The 20,960-nt window shown below is 35.0% G+C and overlaps 2 protein-coding genes across 2 annotated transcripts in view; one reads left to right on the forward strand and one right to left on the reverse strand.

Moving 5' to 3' along the window:
* Positions 1 to 280: 280 nt before the first annotated feature.
* LOC100371548 (ribose-phosphate pyrophosphokinase 1) lies at positions 281 to 9,309 on the reverse strand. Its single transcript, XM_002730426.4, has 7 exons — positions 9,093 to 9,309; positions 7,111 to 7,294; positions 6,605 to 6,703; positions 6,212 to 6,336; positions 4,518 to 4,691; positions 1,645 to 1,804; positions 281 to 431 (listed from the first exon to the last, which is right to left on the reverse strand). The coding sequence occupies exons 1-7, from the start codon at positions 9,212 to 9,214 to the stop codon at positions 339 to 341; spliced, it is 957 nt and encodes a 318-aa protein (XP_002730472.1). The 5' UTR covers positions 9,215 to 9,309; the 3' UTR covers positions 281 to 338.
* Positions 9,310 to 9,578: 269 nt separating this feature from the next.
* The window catches only part of LOC100371392 (ubiquitin-conjugating enzyme E2 K-like), a 35,216-nt gene continuing 23,834 nt past the window's right edge, over positions 9,579 to 20,960 (forward strand). The window contains exon 1 of the mRNA XM_002730425.4: positions 9,579 to 9,735. Within this exon, the coding sequence (XP_002730471.1) occupies positions 9,673 to 9,735 (63 nt within the window). The 5' untranslated portion in view covers positions 9,579 to 9,672. The remainder of the gene's footprint in view (positions 9,736 to 20,960) is intronic.

The following is a 20,960-nucleotide window of genomic DNA, read 5'->3' on the forward strand; positions in this document are numbered from 1 at the left end:
CACTGATGCCAATTTACAAGACAATATAATGGAAAGTATGGGATATGAAAACAATTGGCTTAGTACTCAGAAACACAAACTACGTACAGATTAGTAGCTTTTGCAGACCACAATTCCCATCTCAATATCCTTTCTGCAATGTTTTAAAGATGTTTACCACATCCCAGGCAATAATATGCTTGAACTATGCAGGTCACATGCACATCTTGGAACAGTTAAAAACAAATGTTGAATAAATAGAGTGAAGGCAATAGTCAAACAATAAATACAACACCCAAACTTATGATGCAAACATTAATACAAGATAAATTATGGGGGAAGTCTATAAAATGATTTGTTTATAGAGGCACATGACTGAAGAGATACGACACCGATTCGCCATTGTGTGTTCTTCTGATTGCTTCGGCGAGGATCATGGAAATGTCAATTGTCTACAAAGAAGAAAAATGCTTGTTAGATATTTACATGCAAGTACAAAAACACTACCGAATATTCAACATTACACCCCCCAAGCATGAAACTGTCAAAAGTGGTTACATGATTTGATAAACATCGACTTTTGAGTCTGACGTCATGGGTTACCGACTGATATAACATTGGTGGTACCATGGAGGTAAAAAGAGAAGGAGTCGCAGCCAAGCTTATATCAAAGGTACCAGGATAGTCGCCGCTGTTTAGACATAGATCAGGGATTTTATTTGCCAAACAGATCAAGGACAGCATACTACGAACGCCTTTGGCAGCACTGTGATGTTTGTGACAATTCTGTCAAATTCTTATAAACAAATATGGCGATGATCGATAACGCGTATGAGTTTGACTACGATGCTGAAACTGCTATGTCCTTAAATTCAGAAGACGTAAACGAAATCGAAGAGCACATTACAGACAAAAAATTGTTTTCTATATGCTGTGAACAAAATGATTGCTCGAAAACAAAAAATGCAGCGAATTTCTTGTTGACGCACTGCCGTAGGACATACAAGGGATATAAACTGAAAAAAAGCGTCATTTCGAACCTCAAAATTCAGTCTCTGGTACAACGCGGTGCGGTCCATGCCATGCACCATTGCAAAGATCATTAAACGAGCTTTATTGTGGACTAAAAACAGTACTAGCAAGGTTTCGAAACATTACAATATTGCTGATTCAAAAATACAACGGAAAATGTGCTGAAAATTACATAAACTTAACAAGAAATTCTCTGATTTTCAAAATTCCAACTTTCCCGTTCTCACAAACACGATTCCTCTACGTATAAAAGATCTGCGCATGCTTTATGTCCTTTGACATTTACTGCGACACCATAAAACAAGACCTTGGAATGTGTACTGTGCGCAGCAATGCTTGAGAGTAAATGACGCGTCGGCGACGATCCTGGGGTGAAAGGACGATAAGACAAAGGGAATTATGGGATTCAACATGTCTAAAACAAAAGAAGTTTAGGAGGATTATTTTGGCTGTGACTCCTCTTTTTACCTCCATGGTGGTACTTAGACTTGCTGACAAAGCTATTATCCATTAAAATCAACAGCTTCTTAGGTCCCATAACTTTTCATACTTGTGTACATTTCACAGCATTATCAATTATTTTAGCAAGTTTCTGTAATAATTAGCAATACACAATAGAAATTTACAACTTACATTTATTTTATTGCAGTGTTTCATGTTGGTATCCTGTGGTATTGTATTTGTTACAACAACATTTTCCATTTGGCTGTTATTAATACGTGATATGGCAGGTCCAGAAAATATTCCGTGTGTCAGGATAGCGTACACTTTAGAAGCACCAGCAGCAAGTAATCTAAAACCAAAAAAGTTATTGTAAATGATCTAGTGTAAAACACAATTTTGGCAGATGTGACCTCCATACAAAAATTAACAGGACTTTAATTTGGGTAATATACCAACAATCTCATCACGAGAATACATTTTAAATTAGCAACAAGTCATTGAAAATGACACAGTTCCCGTTAAATTTTTGAAAGTTCTCTGTTCATCATACTAAAGCTGAGGGGTTGTCGCGAACATGTCCTTGAAACTTGAGTTCCAAGTGGCATATACAACAGATTGTTTACATCAAAACCTGTGTTCCGTGTAGTAGTAATATGGCCAAAAATAAAAACAGCAGTTACTCTGCCATCTTTGATCTGATTATGAAACACTGATATGTATGATGCATGTGCCAAATATGAATGAAAATGGTACATTGTGGAAATATAGTAGCAAGGCCAAAAAGTCAGATGGCTGTCAATCGGCCATCCTTGACCAGATTTTGAAACAAATTGTCATAGACATGCATACTAACATGTATAAAGTACATGTATGTGCCAAATTTGAATGAAAAGTGATACCGCATATAAAATCAAAGAAAGCTTAGAAAGAACTGTGTGCTGAGAGTATTGAAAACACATTAAAAATTAATTCAAAATTACTTGTACATGAGATATTGATGGAAAAGCTGAAAACTAATTATGTAAATCAGGTAACTAATAGAACAGAACAGAACAAAAAAATTATGAATTATTATGTTAATTAGAGAATTAATATGAACAAATTTTAACCCAAAATTAATCAGGCCTGTCTATTGTTCTAGAGCATTTAGGTACCAAATTTTATTCAAATGTGATGATCAGTAATTGAGATATCAGTGTTAATTAATTATGTTAATTAGGAGATTAATAAGCATAAATATTTACCAAAAACTAATTGGGTTTCTGCATAGTTCTCTTTAAAAGTTTCATTAAAGTCCAATTTGTGGTTCTTTATATATCAGTGGAACATTATGCAAATTAGGGAATTAATATCCAATTAAAACTAATCAGGTCTCTGCATAATCCTAGAAGATCTATGTAGCAAGTCTCATTGAAATATGATGATTACTACTTGATATATCAAAAGCTGAAAATTAATTAATTATGCTAATTAGGTAATTAATATGTACTCATATTACCCTAAAAACTATCAGGTCTGTGCAGTGTCCTATGACATCTATGTACCAAGTGTCATTGAAATGTGATGATTACTACTTGAAATATCAAAAGTTGAAAATTAATTAATTATGCAAATTAGCTAATTAATATATACTGATATTACCCTAAAAACTATCAGGTCTGTGCAGTGTCCTATGACATCTATGTACAAAATTTCATTGAAATGTGATGATTACTACTTGAAATAGCAAAAGCTGAAAATTAATTATGCTAATTAGGTAATTAAAATCCAATTAAAACTAATCAGGTCTCTGCATAATCCTAGAAGATCTATGTAGCAAGTCTCATTGAAATGTGATGATTAGTACTTGAAATATCAAAAGCTGAAAATTAATTAATTATGCTAATTAGGTAATTAATATGTTCTCATATTACCTTAAAAACTATCAGGTCTGTGCAGTGTCCTATGACATCTATGTACCAAGTTTCATTGAAATGTGATGATTACTACTTAAAATATCAAAAGCTGAAAATTAATTATGCTAATTAGGTAATTAATATCTACTGATATTACCCAAAAAACTATCAGGTCTGTGCAGTGTCCTATGACATCTATGTACCAAATTTCATTGAAATGTGATGATTAGTACTTGAGATATCAGTGGAAAAGCCGAAAATTGATTAATCATTATGCAAATTAGGTAATTAATATTGCACAGATTTTTACCCAAAACTAATCAAATCTGCGCATTAGTTTGGAGCATCTATGTGCCAAGTTTCATCAAAATCCAATGAGTGGTTCTTTAGATATCAGTGGAACAGTCATGAAACAGCCAAAAATCAGCTAATTATCATGCAAATTAGGTAATTAATATGCATGGATTTTTACCAAAACCTAATCAAATCTGCGCATTGGTCCAAAGCATCTATGCACCAAGTTTCATCAAAAACTGATGTATGGTTCTTGAGATATCAGTGGAACAGACGGACACACATACATACACACACACACACATACACACACATACACTAACTGCAAAGACTCCCTTTTTGTGCTTCGCACACAGGAGTCAAAAACAAGATGGCTGCCACTGCATGTCCCACATGAAGTACTAACCACATGCAAAGAATGAACGGAATCTGTCCAAGGGATTCTGAGATATGACTGGATGAACGCACATAGGCCGAATTACAAGTCCCCGTTTTCAGACTTCGTCCAAACGGGGACAAAAGACTATCAGGAGTCAGCACACTGTCTTAATACGAAAACATAGTTTAACTTAGGTGACTTTGCCCTTTGTTGTATAATATTCCCTTAATCCTAGTTTGTTGAAATATGAATATGCATTGTCATAATTTTGAAACGGCAGTGAGAAAGCAGTTTACCAAAAATATATCTTTCTCGGGAATTATTCTTCATAGTCTGTGACAAGGTATAACGCATCACATATTGGGGACATAAAATTAGCAAAAATTAGTCCCTGTGAATATCTGCAAGATATTTCTGGCTACATACAAATATTTAACAAGCATTTTCCATATAGTTGCAATCACTAAAGTGAGACAATAATAAATAAATCTTACTTCTCTGTAGCATGGCAAATAGTACCACATGTGTCTGCCATGTCATCAACTAAAATAGCAACTCTGTCTTTAACATCACCAACTAGGACCATTGAAGCTACTTCATTAGCTTTTTTTCGTTCTTTATGGATCAAGGCAAAGTCAACATTTAATCTGTCTGCTATTGATGTTACTCTGTGAAAACATTCAAAGGCAAAACATTGTCATTGTCTGCTTTGCACATAAAGCCCTGAATATACATTGTTTTAACCATTGCTGAGTTTGGACAAATTACTACTTGTAAAAGTCTGAATATAAAGCGTGGTTTATATTACAATGTATCAATTTAAAAATTGGGGTCAAAAGCTCAAGTTTGGGGTGCAGTTTATATTATGTACATATTGCAATCACTAAATCGCTTGAATATAGACATCACCCTAATTTAGGCGTCGGGGAAGAGTGAAAGGCCTTACTAAAATAGACTACACGAAATGTTGAAAAATTACAGTAAAAAAAAACTTGTAAAAATTAACATAGTATATTCAATGTAATATGCCTTTATTTAACGGAAAGTATATTCTAACAGAAGTTTCAAATAAAAACAAACGCTAATGCATTGCTTTAGTAGTAAATGATCACAGTACGGTAGCGCAATCCGGTCATGCTTCAGTTCACAAAAGAATAACTTGCTTGTTTTTGAAGTGTTGAAATTGTTGATTATTACTCAATCGTTATTATATCGCACGAAAAATAAACTCGTTGAATTGTTATGAAAGATTGATCGATAATGTAGTGCGATTTTTTGCCTTTGATTTCCATGGGGAAACAAGACGATTTTCCAAAGATAAACTTGGCATTGAAAAATTTACCACTTTTATAGTGGTAACAGCTCATGGTCAAAAACTTGCGAAACCTGGACATAGCCATAAGGACTATTGACAATGGTTGCCACCAGAACAAAAGCAGTTTCACTGCGCGTCTGACATCTTATCGTTGAACAATAGGTGTGAATATTTTTAGGCACATGGTAGAAACAAATGAATAAGATTAGGAACAATCATGGAAGGTACTAATGGAAGGAGCCAAGACTCCTCTCAAGTGGCAACTTAAGCTTCTTATTTTCTTTTGTTTCAACACAAGTTAATCCTGATGAGGACATTGTCTAGCTCATCTTTGATGTCGATGATAGTTTGCGATTGTTTACACAAGTAACGAGTTAGCGGAATATGACACAACCCCGCCGATTTTTAATGTGACCATAAAATATATGCCCATTATGAAACTACGGTCATTACACATGCGCACTTGGTTTGTTTAGGTGTGAAAGGTCAAAATATGCATTTCACAACCGGAAAGTCAACAGATGAACGTTTGACTTCACAGATTTCACATGTTTTAGTTATTAGCAACTGCAAGAACAAGATTTTGAGTGGCTACAACAAAATTTCCTAAGGACTCCTAAAAAATATTATCACAGAAAAAGTGTCAAGGCATGCCCCTCTTTTGATAATATCTTTTATGGTGGTGTTCGCCGATGCCCGGTGGCCAAAATTTCAATTGTTTCGGGCGTCAAACCCACGCAATGACAATAGTTCCATTGAATAATGCAATCGTTATTGTCACTTGGGTTTGTTATGGGTTTGTTATGCGGCGAGCGGAAAAAAAATGATATTTTTTTTAGCAATTTTTCTAGATTTGAAATATTTGTAATCTACCTTTTAGCACCCCCTGCATCAGGTGATACAATACAACTGTTCTTCCATTCTGGGATGTTTTCCCGCACCCATTTCAGTACTGCTGGTTCAGCATACAAATTATCCACTGGAATATCAAAGAAACCCTACCAAAAAATAAACTTGTTAGGATAACAAAACACATTGAAAGTGATAAACGAGTATGCAAATTACCTACTTATTATTTAATATCAATCAGGTCTGGATTTCATCATGAAGTATCTGTACCAAATTGCATTATAATCTACCTAGTGATTATTGAGATATTGTAGAAACAAGATTTGACATGCCAACACCCATCCAAAAAATAAGTGTTTTTGTCGTCAACTAGCAAATCAGAATTTACATTGTATAAACTAAAAACTCAAAGTTTACCTGTATTTGTGAAGCATGTAAATCCATGGTTATGATATGATCAGCTCCTGCCACAGACAACATATTTGCTACCAACTTCGCTGATATCGGTGCACGACTCTGTAATTTGATCATTATCATATCAGCTTTAATAGGAAGCTGATTTGTATGGGATTGGTTTAGTGCATTATTTATTCACTGTTTTCATTTCATTAATTTAATTTTCTCCGACATAATATAACAATTGACATCGCTGTTCAAAATTAACTTGTATTGTATGAAATCGACCTAGTGTGTTTAATTTCAGACCGACTTTCTATTAACCAAGGATTTGTTAACTGGGATGCATCAAGTTTTTTTGATTTTTTTTTCACAGCATAACCTGATTACACTACAATAATCATTTGCTAACAACTAAGCACTGCATTCGTGTTTGTTTTTATTTAGACTAATTTTCGCAACTAACAAAATTAAAACCAATGCTCATTACATTACACATTTAGAACCATAATAAAACTTGTCATTACCTTATCCTTTTTATCTTGTCTTGCATATGGAAATAGAGGTATGACTGCAGTAACACGGGCAGCTGAAGCAATCTTGCATGCATTAATCATAATTAACATTTCCATTAAATTATCATTGATGTCCCCACATCCACTTTGTACAATATAGACATCTTCTCCACGTACACTCTCGCCAATTTCCACACTGCACAAAAAAACAACAAATAAAACAAGCATTTAAGAACAATTCAATTACATAGACCCACATAATCAAATCTAATAGAAGACCACCCAATGTACATTATATATCAAGTCTAAAATCAATTGTACAGGGTTGTTAAGAAAATCAAAAATGTTTGTTAAAATTGGAGAATTGAAGAAATCATTTTGGTAGTAAGCATTTTTACATTGCGACCATTGCGCATTGAAACCAAAGCTAACAATTTCAGACTTGTGAATACTGCAATTGTTACATTTGGTATACAGAACCATGGAGGTAAAAAGGAGTCGCAGCCAAAATGATCCTCCTAAACTTTTGTTTTAGCCAAGTTTAATCCTATAATTCCCTTCGTCTTATTGTCATTTACCCTCAAGCATTGCTGCGTACAGTACACACTCCAGGGTCTTGTTTTACAGTGTCGCAGTAAATGCCAAAGGGCACAACGCATGCACAGATCTTTTATACTTGCAGGAATAGTGTTTGTGAGCACGAGAAAGTTGGAATTTTGAAAATCAGAGAATTTCTTGTTAAGTTTATGTAATTTTTTGTTTTTCAGCATATTTTCACTTGTATTTTTGAATCGGCAATATGGTAATGTTTCGATACCTTGCTAGTACTGATTTTTAGTCCAAAATAAAGCTTGTTTAATGATTTTTGCAATGGTGCATGACATGGGTCGCACCGCGTTGAATTGGAGACTGAATTTTGAGGTTCAAAATGACACTTTTTGAAGTTTATATCCCATGTATGTCCTACTTCAATTTTCTTTATACACCATGTACAAGAAATTCGTTTCTTTTTTTGTTTTCAAGCAATCGTTTCGTTCACAGCATATGCAAAACAATTCTTCGTCTGCAACATGCTCTTCGATTTTGATTTCGTTTACGTCTTCTGAATTGAAGAATATAGCAGTTTCAGCATCGTAGCCAAACTCGTGCGCGTTATCGATATTTGTTTATAAGAATTTGACTAGAATTGTCACGAAAATCACTGAGTGTTGTCGAAGGCGTCCTTAGTATGCTAATGCATCGTAATCCTCACTGCTCTAAGAGGAAACTGTTCTCCGTGGTCCGTTCGGCAAATAAACAACCTGATCTATGTACAAACAGCGGCGACCATCCTGGTACCTTTGATCTAAGCTTGGCTGTGACTCCTCTTTACCTCCATGACAGAACATACTCCATAAAACAAATCCTACAAGCAAACATTTTCATGTAGGAGTTCAAAAATTCAATAAAAATATATTCAGTGGCAGTAGTGTTGAGGTAATTTACAACTGTTCATTGCACAATAGGTTAATAGACTTCAAGCCAAGGACATTTACAACTTGTTACCACAATGTTACCACCACAATGTCACCACAATGTAATTTCGCGGGAAAATGTGTTTAGTGATGTCAAAGTAGACTGCAAATAAATATGAATTGTGGCAAGTTCCGAATATTTTTAAAGATTCGTGCTTAAATAAGTGAACAGTACAAAAAACTATCTGTGCGAAAATACATTTTAAAAAGTTGCTGCAGTTCAACAACTTTCATTTTTTATAAATGTAGTTATTATGGGAACCCTAACACAGCACGCGCAAAAAGTCAGGCGAACAACGAAAATCGACTTGGCAAGAAACAAAGACATCGATAAAACAGTGTTCATGATATGTTAATGTCCACAGAATAAAACTTAAGACTTGTGGTTTCTTCCGTTGTTTCATCGAACAATATGTGAAATAGCCGATTCCATTGGGTGTCTGGAATTGTCAACACATGTCGCGCCAATTTTGTACTTACCAGGTCTCTTGGTTGCTGAATTTCTTGGTAACCACCTTACTGAGCTCAATGCCAAGTCGATCAGCTATCTTCTGGGCTAAATCAGCATGAGAGCTGCCGCTAAAAAGTTTTATGTTTGGCATCTTTGCAGCTGTTTTAGGCTTCGGAAACCAGGTTCTGATGTACCAGAGGACGACTCCACGAAATTGCGCGAAGAGTGGAAGATGGATTAAAAATCACAATTGAGCATGCGTCGTATTTATAACCTTGTTCACAATTAAAATAATTTTAACAAGGTTATCAGACGATCTTATGCAAAGAAAAAATATGAAAAATATTCCTGCAGTATAAATTGCATATAAATGAATACATTTTGTGATATAACTAGAATTACTATTGCCGACCAGCATATAATTTAATTTTAGGCAAAATCAATGCGAACGAGTCAATGAGAGCGCCAACTTCGGCCGTACTTGATATGCGCAGTTTATATGCGCAGTACTGCAGTGAAGTCATTGCTGTAGAAAGTTTTTTCTGTAAATATTGTATTGCAGATGAAAAATAGAGTGCTGCTGTAAACAGTTTTGTTAATTCTGTAACAATGTCTAATATAGCAGCTGCTCGAATACAGCGAGAATTTAAGGAAGTTGTAAAATGTGACGAGGTATGTAATGGGGTCAATGAGAGTCATACGCAAACACAATTTGCCGATCTAAACATTGAAACCACTGTGTAGGTCAAGTTGCACGCAACTTAAATCAAGGCAGTGTTGTTAGGTTTCACCTGACATCAGATGATCATTGTCGCTATGTCACAATGTCGATCAGTTCATGTATAAAACAACCAAGAAAACATTGTTCTATTCCTTGAATTATTCAAATTTATAACATACAAATTCATGTTTAGCGCGATTGACGTCTTTCCTTAACGTCTGAATGAAAACCCGTGTTATTATTTTAAAGGGAGACTGGCATAACTTGAACTTCACTGCCTGGATACCCTTCGATATTCCCTGCATTATTCCTATTTTCTAAAATGTTGTCTTTGAGGTTCCTCTCACGGCTGGGATGTTGTAGTTTATGCATGTTAGGCAGGTTACATGTTACCTTTTCTCATTAGGCAGGTTTCAACACTAATGTTGTCTGGGAGATGTTGTAGTTTATGCATGTTAGGCAGGTCACATGTTATCTTTTCACATAAAGCAGATTTCAGCACTAATGTTGTCTGGGAGATGTTGTAGTTTATGCCATGTTAGGCAGGTTACAACTTACCTTTTCACATTGGCAGATTTCAACACTAATGTTGTCTGGGAGATGTTGTAGTTTATGCATGTTAGGCAGGTCACATGTTATCTTTTCACATAAAGCATATTTCAGCACTAATGTTGTCTGGGAGATGTTGTAGTTTATGCCATGTTAGGCAGGTTACATGTTACCTTTTCACATTAGGCAGGTTTCAACACTAAAGTTGTCTGGGAGGTGTTGTAGTTTATGCCATGTTAGGCAGGTTACAACTTACCTTTTCACATTAGGCAGATTTCAACACTAATGTTGTCTAGGAGGTGTTGTAGTTTATGCATGTTAGGCAGGTTACATGTTACCTTTTCACATTAGGCAGGTTTCAACACTAATGTTGTCTGGGAGATGTTGTAGTTTATGCATGTTAGGTAGGTTACATGTTACCTTTTCACATTAGGCAGATTTCAACACTAATGTTGTCTAGGAGGTGTTGTAGTTTATGCCATGTTAGGCAGGTTACATGTTACCTTTTCACATTAGGCAGGTTTCAACACTAATGTTGTCTGGGAGGTATTGTAGTTTATGCCATGTTAGGCAGGTTACAACTTACCTTTTCACATTAGGCCGGTTTCAACACTAATGTTGTCTGGGAGATGTTGTAGTTTATGCATGTTAGGCAGGTCACATGTTATCTTTTCACATAAAGCAGATTTCAGCACTAATGTTGTCTGGGAGATGTTGTAGTTTATGCATGTTAGGCAGGTTACAACTTACCTTTTCGCATTAGGCAGGTTTCAACACTAATGTTGTCTGGGAGATGTTGTAGTTTATGCATGTTAGGCAGGTTACATGTTACTTTTTCACATTAGGCAGGTTTCAACACTAATGTTGTCTGGGAGATGTTGTAGTTTATGCATGTTAGGCAGGTTACAACTTACCTTTTCACATTAGCAGATTTCAACACTAATGTTGTCTGGGAGATGTTGTAGTTTATGCCATGTTAGGCAGGTTACAACTTACCTTTTCACATTAGGCAGATTTCAACACTAATGTTGTCTGGGAGATGTTGTAGTTTATGCATGTTAGGCAGGTCACATGTTATCTTTTCACATAAAGCAGGTTTCAACACTAATGTTGTCTGGGAGATGTTGTAGTTTATGCATGTTAGGCAGGTTACATGTTACCTTTTCACATTAGGCAGATTTCAACACTAATGTTGTCTGGGAGGTGTTGTAGTTTATGCCATGTTAGGCAGGTTACAACTTACCTTTTCACATTAGGCAGGTTTCAACACTAATGTTGTCTGGGAGGTGTTGTAGTTTATGCATGTTAGGCAGGTTACAACTTACCTTTTCACATTAGGCAGGTTTCAACACTAATGTTGTCTGGGAGATGTTGTAGTTTATGCATGTTAGGCAGGTTACAACTTACCTTTTCACATTAGGCAGGTTTCAACACTAATGTTGTCTGGGAGATGTTGTAGTTTATGCATGTTAGGCAGGTTACAACTTACCTTTTCACATTAGGCAGGTTTCAACACTAATGTTGTCTGGGAGATGTTGTAGTTTATGCATGTTAGGCAGGTTACAACTTACCTTTTCACATTAGGCAGGTTTCAACACTAATGTTGTCTGGGAGATGTTGTAGTTTATGCATGTTAGGCAGGTTACAACTTACCTTTTCACATTAGGCAGGTTTCAACACTAATGTTGTCTGGGAGATGTTGTAGTTTATGCATGTTAGGCAGGTTACAACTTACCTTTTCACATTAGGCAGGTTTCAACACTAATGTTGTCTGGGAGATGTTGTAGTTTATGCATGTTAGGCAGGTTACAACTTACCTTTTCACATTAGGCAGGTTTCAACACTAATGTTGTCTGGGAGATGTTGTAGTTTATGCATGTTAGGCAGGTTACATGTTACTTTTTCACATTAGGCAGGTTTCAACACTAATGTTGTCTGGGAGGTGTTGTAGTTTATGCCATGTTAGGCAGGTTACATGTTATCTTTTCACATTAGGCAGGTTTCAACACTAATGTTGTCTGGGAGGTGTTGTAGTTTATGCATGTTAGGCAGGTTACAACTTACCTTTTCACATTAGGCAGGTTTCAACACTAATGTTGTCTGGGAGGTGTTGTAGTTTATGCCATGTTAGGCAGGTTACATGTTATCTTTTCACATTAGGCAGGTCTCAACACTAATGTTGTCTGGGAGGTGTTGTAGTTTATGCATGTTAGGCAGGTTACATGTTATCTTTTCACATTAGGCAGGTTTCAACACTAATGTTGTCTGGGAGGTGTTGTAGTTTATGCATGTTAGGCAGGTTACATGTTACCTTTTCACATTAGGCAGATTTCAACACTAATGTTGTCTGGGAGATGTTGTAGTTTATGCATGTTAGGCAGGTCACATGTTATCTTTTCACATAAAGCAGATTTCAGCACTAATGTTGTCTGGGAGATGTTGTAGTTTATGCCATGTTAGGCAGGTTACATGTTACCTTTTCACATTAGGCAGGTTTCAACACTAATGTTGTCTGGGAGGTGTTGTAGTTTATGCCATGTTAGGCAGGTTACAACTTACCTTTTCACATTAGGCAGATTTCAACACCAATGTTGTCAGGGAGATGTTGTAGTTTATGCATGTTAGGCAGGTTACATGTTACTTTTTCACATTAGGCAGGTTTCAACACTAATGTTGTCTGGGAGATGTTGTAGTTTATGCCATGTTAGGCAGGTTACAACTTACCTTTTCACATTAGGCAGATTTCAACACCAATGTTGTCAGGGAGATGTTGTAGTTTATGCATGTTAGGCAGGTTACATGTTACTTTTTCACATTAGCAGATTTCAACACTAATGTCTGGGAGATGTTGTAGTTTATGCCATGTTAGGCAGGTTACATGTTACTTTTTCACATTAGGCAGATTTCAACACTAATGTTGTCTGGGAGATGTTGTAGTTTATGCATGTTAGGCAGGTTACATGTTACCTTTTCACATTAGGCAGGTTTCAACACTAATGTTGTCTGGGAGGTGTTGTAGTTTATGCCATGTTAGGCAGGTTACAACTTACCTTTTCACATTAGCAGATTTCAACACTAATGTCTGGGAGATGTTGTAGTTTATGCCATGTTAGGCAGGTTACATGTTACTTTTTCACATTAGGCAGATTTCAACACTAATGTTGTCTGGGAGATGTTGTAGTTTATGCATGTTAGGCAGGTTACATGTTACCTTTTCACATTAGGCAGATTTCAACACTAATGTTGTCTGGGAGATGTTGTAGTTTATGCATGTTAGGCAGGTTACATGTTACTTTTTCACATTAGGCAGGTTTCAACACTAATGTTGTCTGGGAGGTGTTGTAGTTTATGCCATGTTAAGCAGGTTACAACTTACCTTTTCACATTAGCAGATTTCAACACTAATGTCTGGGAGATGTTGTAGTTTATGCCATGTTAGGCAGGTTACATGTTACTTTTTCACATTAGGCAGATTTCAACACTAATGTTGTCTGGGAGATGTTGTAGTTTATGCATGTTAGGCAGGTTACATGTTACCTTTTCACATTAGGCAGATTTCAACACTAATGTTGTCTGGGAGATGTTGTAGTTTATGCATGTTAGGCAGGTTACATGTTACCTTTTCACATTAGACAGATTTCAACACTAATGTTGTCTGTGAGGTGTTGTAGTTTATGCCATGTTAGGCAGGTTACATGTTATCTTTTCACATTAGGCAGGTTTCAACACTAATGTTGTCTGGGAGGTGTTGTAGTTTATGCCATGTTAGGCAGGTTACATGTTATCTTTTCACATTAGGCAGATTTCAGCACTAATGTTGTCTAGGAGGTGTTGTAGTTTATGCATGTTAGGCAGGTTACAACTTACCTTTTCACATTAGGCAGGTTTCAACACTAATGTTGTCTGGGAGGTGTTGTAGTTTATGCCATGTTAGGCAGGTTACAACTTACCTTTTCACATTAGGCAGATTTCAACACCAATGTTGTCTGTGAGGTGTTGTAGTTTATGCATGTTAGGCAGGTTACATGTTACCTTTTCACATTAGACAGATTTCAACACTAATGTTGTCTGTGAGGTGTTGTAGTTTATGCATGTTAGGCAAGTTACATGTTACTTTTTCACATTAGGCAGGTTTCAACACTAATGTTGTCTGGGAGGTGTTGTATGTTGCGTACATTAGACTGGTTAGGCAAGTTAGCTTTTTACATTTGGTAATGATGCTGTCTGGAAGGTGATTGCAGATTAGGCTGGTTATACAGTTCATTTAGGTTAAAGCACATAAATATCACAATCGATAGAATAACTCAAGAATGAATTTTCTTTCTTAAAGGAAAGGTCAATGTCACCAATAATGATGCCTATATACCAGTGTTCATGTACACTTATTAAAAAAGTTATTTAAAAATTTTTAAAAATCTACAATTATTTTATTTTAATATATAAAGCATTGCTACATAGAGTTGCTGCCATTTTAAGGGAGCAAGAAGGGAAATTTAATTTCTTTCATGTTTTTTCAAAAAATAATAAAACAGTTACTTTTGACTGTCATCCCAGCTTTTCAAAAGATTGAAATTTCCGAAAAACGCTGCTCAAATAAGTGTTTTCAAAGCTAACATAAATAACCACAATTGCTGGTTCATGGATATTTGCATAATGTGCATGCATGATCTTTGGGACGGTTTAAATTATATTGATAACACCTTATTTGTACACTCTTTTAATATAACGGGTGATAAGCTTCCTGTCACAAACAATGTGTGTTTATCTGACGTTCATTGTCAGCATTATTGTCAGTCAAGACTTCGTCAGAAAAATATGGTCATTACTTTGCGCAACTCTTTTAAATCTTTTGAAATAAATATTTTACTAACACCATTTTACTAATGCAATGAATGACAAAGATAAAGACGCTGATGACAGTCAAGGCAAATAAATATCTGTGACTCAGTAACACAGGGTCTTATTATGATCAACCTCGCAACCTCGTGGTTCAAAAGATATTTTTTACTACTTATTCGATGATGACACCGATTCTTCAGATGATGAAGTGAATACAGAAAATATGTTGCTTGTCGATATCAGCCAAATAAAACAAAGCCATCGTTTCCATTCACGCAAATAGTGTGCGCCCATATAATTTTCTTTTTCACACTACTGTTTTAGTTTTCTATCACCAGCAGTGGTTTCAATTTATTCACACAGCTTTACATTTTTTCTCTTACAAAATATATTAATAAAACGAAGTTGATTGCCTAGATACACTAGTTTGACCGGTTACATGCTTTGTTTGGAGTTCAAAGTAATGAATGTAGTCATAACAAATTATGCTAATGACAAAGAAAGAACTTAAGGTAGCGAGAAGGGAAATTTTCACTTTTTTCTTGATTTTTCAAAAATTGATAAAACGTTCACTTTAGACCTTGATACATCATCCCAGGTTTACAAAAGATCGAAATTGCGAAATAACGTCGCTCAAATCAGTATTTTAAAACACTAGCAGAAAAGACTACAACTGCCGTTTCGTGGATATTTGCATATTGTTTATCTTTGGAAGGGTTTAAATGATAACATCTTATCTGTATACTCTGTTGTTGACGATTCTGATATAACGGGTGATAAGCTTCCAGTCGCAAACAATGCATGTTTATCTAACGTTCATTGTCAGCATTATTGTCAGTCGAGACTTCGTCGGAGAAACATGGTCATACAGTACCCATTTCGCCCAACCTTCCGCTTTTACATCGACCGCTTAACGCTTAATTTCCGACCATGCGGTCTTGTCCGACCGAAAACCGACCGCATTTTAATCGCGTTTTTTTTGGGGGGGGGACTCCCTCGCTCATTGAAAACACTGACCGCTCATCCAAACACTGATCACTGGCGCAGGAGTGGTCGAAATGGTGGTTTTGATAGTAAAGTGTGAACATACAACTAGTAACTAGTATTAACTATTATTAAATTCTGAACGGCACTTCAAATCTAATAGTTGTATGACACTTGTATCGTGAATGAGATAGTTACGTGAAAAAAACATAGGTAACTCATTTTGACAGAGCAGAGAAACGAGGAAATGTTAATTTTTTTTTTTATATTTAAACAATATTTTTATTTTGTTTCAATAATGGACATACAACACAAAATATGACAGCACAAAATGGAAAAAAAAAGAAAAGAAAAAACTAAGAAAAAAAAAAAAGAAGATCTGGTATAACATCTAAATTTACCCATTATCTAACCAATTAGTTAATGGTTCCCATTTCTGATAATGGATAAGCTCTTTGTTTTTGACTCCCATGTGCGAAGCACAAAATGGGAGTCTTTGCAGTTAGTGTGTCTGTATGTGTGTATGTGTGTATGTGTGTATGTATGTGTGTGTGTATGTGTGTCCGACTGTTCCACTGCTATCTCAAGAACCATACATCGGTTTTTGATGAAACTTGGTGCATAGATGCTCTGGGCCAATGCGCAGATTTGATTAGGTTTTGGTAAAAATCCATGCTCGTTAATTACCTAATTTGCATGATAATTAGCTAATTTTTAGCTGTTCTATGACTGTTCCACTTATATCTAAAGAACCACTCATTGGATTTTGATGAAACTTGGTACATAGATGCTCTGAACATATGCGCAGATTTGATTAATTTTTGGTAAAAATCCGTGCATATTAATTACCTAATTTACATGATAATTAGCTATTTTTTAGTGGTTCCATGACTGTTCCACTGATATCTAAACAACCACTCATTGGATTTTGATGAAACTTGGTACATAGATGCTCTGAACTAATGCTAGGTTTTGATTAGTTTTTGGTAATAATCCGTGGATACTAATTACCTAATTTGCATAATGATTAGTCAATTTTCGGTTTTTCCACTGATATCTCAAGTACTAATCATCACATTTCAAATGAAACTTGGTACATAGATGTCATACGACACTGCACAGACCTGATAGTTTTTATGGTAATATCAGTACATATTAATTACCTAATTTGCATAATTAATTAATTTTCAGCATTTGATATAAGTAGTTAGCATTACATTTCAATGAAACTTGGTACTTACATACTCAAGGACTATGCAGAGATTGATTGTTTTCGATAAATATTTGTGCATATTAATCACCTAATTTGCATAATTAGTTAATTTTCAGCTTTTCCATGGGTATCTCAAGTACTAATCATCGCATTTCAATGAAACTTGGTACATAGATCCTTTAGGACTATGCAGAGACCTGATTAGTTTTAGGGTAAATAATTGTGCATATTAATTACCTAATTTGCATAATTAATTTTCAGCTTTTCTACTGATATCCAAAGTACTAATCATTTACATTTCAATGAATCTAGAATTATGCAGACCCAATTAGTTTCCGGTAAATATTTGTGCATATTAATCACCTAATTTGCATAATTAACCAACTTTCACACTGATATCTCAGGTACTATACATCACATATCAATGAATGTACATGGATGCTGTAGGACAATAGACAAACCTGAATAATTGTGGGTTACAATCTGTACATATTAATTACCTAATTTGCATAATTAACCAATTTTAAGCTTTCACACTGATATCTAAAGTACCGTAAAAACTCCAAAATTTCGACCGGTTTTAAATAATTGGCGTTAGAAATGTGACATGTTTTTAGAATCGTGACCGAGTTGTAACTCAAAATCTAAACAAAGTCATCAATCAGTGAGTATTATGACAAGCAAAACAAAACATCAAGACGCGCAGAAGAGGTCAGCACAAAACTAATAGGTCAAAAGACAAAGCTGTCTCGCACTACCTAGGAAAACTTGCGAATGTTCGAAGTACAGGTACCCATTGGACAAAAGATACATGGAAGTTTAGCAAACTATCTCCCCGACCCAGTGCAATGTATCCGGTTAGAATCAAAGCTCACGTGTCCCTTATTTGAGGGACCAAATTCTGCCGTAAATTCGCCCTTGGATTAAAAAATAAAATGGGATTTAAGAAAATAAAATGGGACTTTTAAGGTGTATTTTGGCGTCATTTTTCGGACATTTCAATCAATCCTGCCGGCTAAAATAGAGTCTAAGTTTTACCGTAGTCATTGACGTCTGTCTATTCAAGAGTACACGTGTATGATTTTTATCGTGACTAGCGTGAGCGGGTAAGCTTCCTTTCGAGAATGAGCTGTTATCACTGTGAACAATGTTAAATTATTCTTCAGATGACCAGTTTATTTTTTAAAAACAACTAATTTTTTTATTTAAAAAAAAATCATGCCGTTTTCGCATCAAAATCCAAGCCAAAATATCGTACTACAACATCAATCTCTTCGCATTGCGTTCAATAACATTAACATATTTAAATAAGCTATGGTAATTTGAACACGTTGGCATCATCCAGCTTTTTGATTGGTTAATTAGCGATTTGACCTATTTGACCTAAGAGAACATGGCGGATATCCTACAGCATCAAACGTTTATACGAGACCGGAATCATTCGCTTACGATGAAACTTAGTTGACTTTTATTTGTATTTCATAACCATTCAACAAATTTATTTTGTGTACATTATTATAATCACTACTGAGTACAGTAATAATCAACAATTCAGAAACGCAGCATGCCGAGATTTTTGTGTTCGTTTTTATTTGAAACTTCGTTTATTTAGAATATATTTTCGTTACCAATAAAATAAAAATCTCTCAGTCAATCAGAAACCCGGATTCATGCCTTCGAGGAAGGTCCCGTTTGAACGCTCACATCGGTTTTTTTTTTTCGTTTGGGGGAAAACTAAAACTGGTCGCAATTTTCGAATAAGAATGAGTCGGCAATTTTTAGTGGAGTCGAAAATTTGGAGGTAAATAAAACACCGAAACCCGGCAAATAAATAGCCAATCGAATTTTTAGAGGGGTCGAAATTTTGGAGTTTTCACGGTACTAATTATTCCATTTCAATGAAACTTAGTACAAAGATGCTCTAGGACAATGTACAAACCTAATTAGTTTGGGGTAAAAATCTGTTCATATTAATTCCCTAATAAGCATAATAATTCATAATTTTTTGGTTCTAATCACATTTCAATTAAACTTGGAGACATAGATTTTCTGTTACATTGCGCAGACCTCATTAGTTTTACACTCAAATCTGGTCATATTAATTTTCTGATTTGCATAATTAGTTTTCAGCTAAGTAATTTCGAATTATATTTAATGTGTCTCCAATACTCTCAGCACATGGGAGTTCTTTCTAAGCTTTCTTTGATTGTTTATTGCGATTTGTAGTTCAATATTTCTATTTTCCCTGATCCAACTTTTATATGCGTATTTTGTTGGATGAACCTTTTGAACCCTACATGTATATACATATTTTTTAAATAATAAAATAAAATGATTTAACAGTATATTTTCCGGTTCACATAGACCTATAATAATATTTTTGACATTACAAACCAAATTGGCAATAAGTTTGCAATCACTTTGCAACAGTCTCCACAGTCTCTTTACAACAATACAGTTAACAAATAGGTGTTCTAATGTTTCTTCTTCTTTTTCACAAAAAGAACAGTGGGGGGAATTGATTATTTTCCATTTATACAGTTTTACGTTAGTTGTTAAAACTCTGTGTAGAATTTTGTATTGGAATGCTCTAAGATCTGTGGAGATTGTTGTCTTGAAAGGTAGTTTGAAAATTACATTTTGTTTCATCCCATACAAATGTTGGAAGTCTATGGCAATATTTGGCTCTTCAATAATGTTTTCACACAAAGACTTGTACACCTTTTTGCTCGTCAGTGTATTAATTGCAACATACTTAGAATTCCATTTGACTTTGTTTTGAAAATCACACCACTCATGGGTATTAGCATGAATGTTCTCTCTCCATTCATCTGGTATTGCAGAGATTAGGCCTTGTATAGTATGGTATTCTGTCAAAGTGATACCTTTTACCTTCCAATATTGCCAGTCATGAAAGTTTCCATAGAAATCGATTAGGTCTATTATTCTTAATACTTTTTTCCTTGCCAAACTTTTCAGATAGACTGTACGAAAGCCAATTTTTAAAAATCTATTGTTCCATAATATTTGTTTATCAATTTCAGATGTTGTTTTTGGAGTGTATGATGTCAGAGATGACCATTCCCGGATGATATCATAATAAAAGGGTGGGATTTGATTTTCAAATTCTGATTCATCATAGTTGCAAAAAAACACAAGGTCCCCAAACTTTTTCAATAGTCCCTTCAATATATCCTTCCATCCGGCTTGTCTATCAGAAACAAACCGTTTCACCCACATAATCTGTTGTGCTTTAAAAAAGGAGTCCACCTCAATCATATTCAATCCACCTCTTTCAATATCTGAAATAAGGATGTTTCTTTTAATTTTATCCTTTCCATTCCAAATAAAATTGTAAATAATACTATTGATTTTTTTTATAATAGATTATGGCACAGAAATCATTGATGCTAAATATATGAATTGGGAAAGACCAAAGGTTTTAAGGATCTGTATTTTACCAATTATTGAGAGTTTTCTTCTAGACCATAATGAGCATACTGACTTCAGACTGTTAATTTTCTTTGAAAAATTTTCTTCAATAGACATGTCAGATGCATATGTGAAAAAAACTCCCAAAATTGTTATTCC

Source organism: Saccoglossus kowalevskii, chromosome 4 (genome assembly GCF_978046115.1).
Source record: "Saccoglossus kowalevskii chromosome 4, keSacKowa6.1, whole genome shotgun sequence".
In the NCBI taxonomy this organism is placed as follows: domain Eukaryota; kingdom Metazoa; phylum Hemichordata; class Enteropneusta; family Harrimaniidae; genus Saccoglossus; species Saccoglossus kowalevskii.

Excerpts from the sequence above, each read along its gene's own strand:
- LOC100371548 (XM_002730426.4), bottom strand. The coding sequence starts at position 9,214 with ATGCCAAACATAAAACTTTTTAGCGGCAGCTCTCATGCTGATTTAGCC. Across the intron at positions 6,704-7,110 it reads GACAAGATAAAAAGGATAAG|AGTCGTGCACCGATATCAGC; the intron begins GTAATGACAAGT and ends ATCAAATTACAG. Across the intron at positions 6,337-6,604 it reads TACATGCTTCACAAATACAG|GGTTTCTTTGATATTCCAGT; the intron begins GTAAACTTTGAG and ends ATTTTTTGGTAG.